At 47.0% G+C, this 1,503-nt stretch overlaps 1 protein-coding gene across 1 annotated transcript; it reads left to right on the top strand.

The window, feature by feature from the left end:
• Positions 1–57: 57 nt before the first annotated feature.
• LOC124890710 (extensin-like) lies at positions 58–1,332 on the top strand (the record flags this gene model as incomplete). The annotated part of the gene is made up of 2 exons (XM_047402487.1): positions 58–116; positions 946–1,332. Coding segments are annotated over 2 exons (446 nt in total), but the record flags the coding sequence as incomplete, so codon positions are not given.
• Between the last annotated feature and the right edge of the window lie 171 nt (positions 1,333–1,503).

The following is a 1,503-nucleotide window of genomic DNA, read 5'->3' as shown; positions in this document are numbered from 1 at the left end:
TTCAGAGAATTCTGCCAAATAATTTGTGTTTAAAAGCGCGTCTTTTTGGTTTAACAGGGAGCAGGGCATACTCCACCGGAGTATAAACCTCGTGAAAGTCTGGCGATGTTTAGAAGGTGGTTGTCTTACCAACCTTTGTGATCAACAAATGTATCACTATCTGTTGGCAAATCTGGCTACTGGACCAGTGAAGTCAGTTCAGATTTAGATTTATTGGAGTAATAAACGAGTTCTTTTTATTTAGTAGTTTTATCTATTGTACTTGCTTGTAACACCCCGTATTCAAGTACATGTATTGGCGTATTCAAGTACGTGTATTGGTTTTATTTATATGGAATTAATTTTTTTATTTTATTTATACCTTTATTTGCCCGTCGATGGTTCCATGCGAAGGTTATTGAATAAGCTTTCCAACGATATAAAGATTTCCAAAAGCGGATAGGTTTCGGATTTAATCGAGCACGTTCGAAACTATAAAACGGTGGCCAGGATATTTGGGAATAGTAAATGTGCAGGAAAATTTCTTGCACACAAACTACTGAGGCCAGCCAATTTTTTGGGTCAACTTCGAACTATCATAACTCCCTTAATATAATGAACTGGGAGAGCTACGACCTATAAAAAGAAAGATCTTTGAGTCTTCTTTCCAATGCAATTGGTTTCATCCAAATCCAACGTCTGAGGAAGGAGTTATACTCGTTTTACTTCAGCCTCTCAAAATAGATTTTTAGGGTCAACTTCAAACGATCATAACTCCTTGTACAGGACGAACTGGGTGGCCTAATTTATATGAAATGAAATACCTTTGAATTATCTTTCCAACGATACCAATTTCACCCCAATTGGAACATATTCAAGAAAGAAATATTTGCTTCATCTCTCTCTAACGGCTCTCATCTCTCTCTAACGGCTCTCTCTCTTCCTCCCTACCCCCTCTCTCGCTAGCTCCGGTCACCGGCCCCCGTCGCCGTCGCTGACCGTCGGCGTCGACCCGACCCAACCTCCGGGCCCGACCTCCGGCTCCGGCGCCGACCCTCTCTCCCTCTCTCCCGCACCTGTCCCCGGTCCCTGGCGCCGACCCGACTCCACCGCCGGCACCGACCTTCGGTCCGCGGCGCCGACCCCGTCGCCGCTCCCCGCCACCCTCCGGCGCCAACGGCCGGTTCCAAGCCGGTCCCTCCCTCCCCCCCCGGTTGTGCAGACCCCCACCCCACCCTTACCTGTCCTGCCCATACCCCCCCGGCGGGGTACACCAGCCCTTCCCCCAGCCAGCCGCCGCCCGATCCCCAGCCGCCACCCGCCGCTCCGTCTCCAGCAGTCGCAGCCCCAAGCGTAATCCGGTGACCTCTAACCTTTGTTATTTTGGTTATTTCGTATTTCATTTTATTTCATTATTGCATATTCCATTCTTAGTATTATTTCAGTATTGCATATTCCATTATTGAGTATAGTTTTATTTCGGGAGTATTCCTTTGAATTTGTGTGAGCCTTGTCTTTCTTTGT

The sequence above is a fragment of the Capsicum annuum genome, unplaced genomic scaffold (assembly GCF_002878395.1).
Source record: "Capsicum annuum cultivar UCD-10X-F1 unplaced genomic scaffold, UCD10Xv1.1 ctg23083, whole genome shotgun sequence".
Lineage (NCBI taxonomy): Eukaryota > Viridiplantae > Streptophyta > Magnoliopsida > Solanales > Solanaceae > Capsicum > Capsicum annuum.
This window is presented reverse-complemented; position numbering and strand designations above follow the sequence as displayed.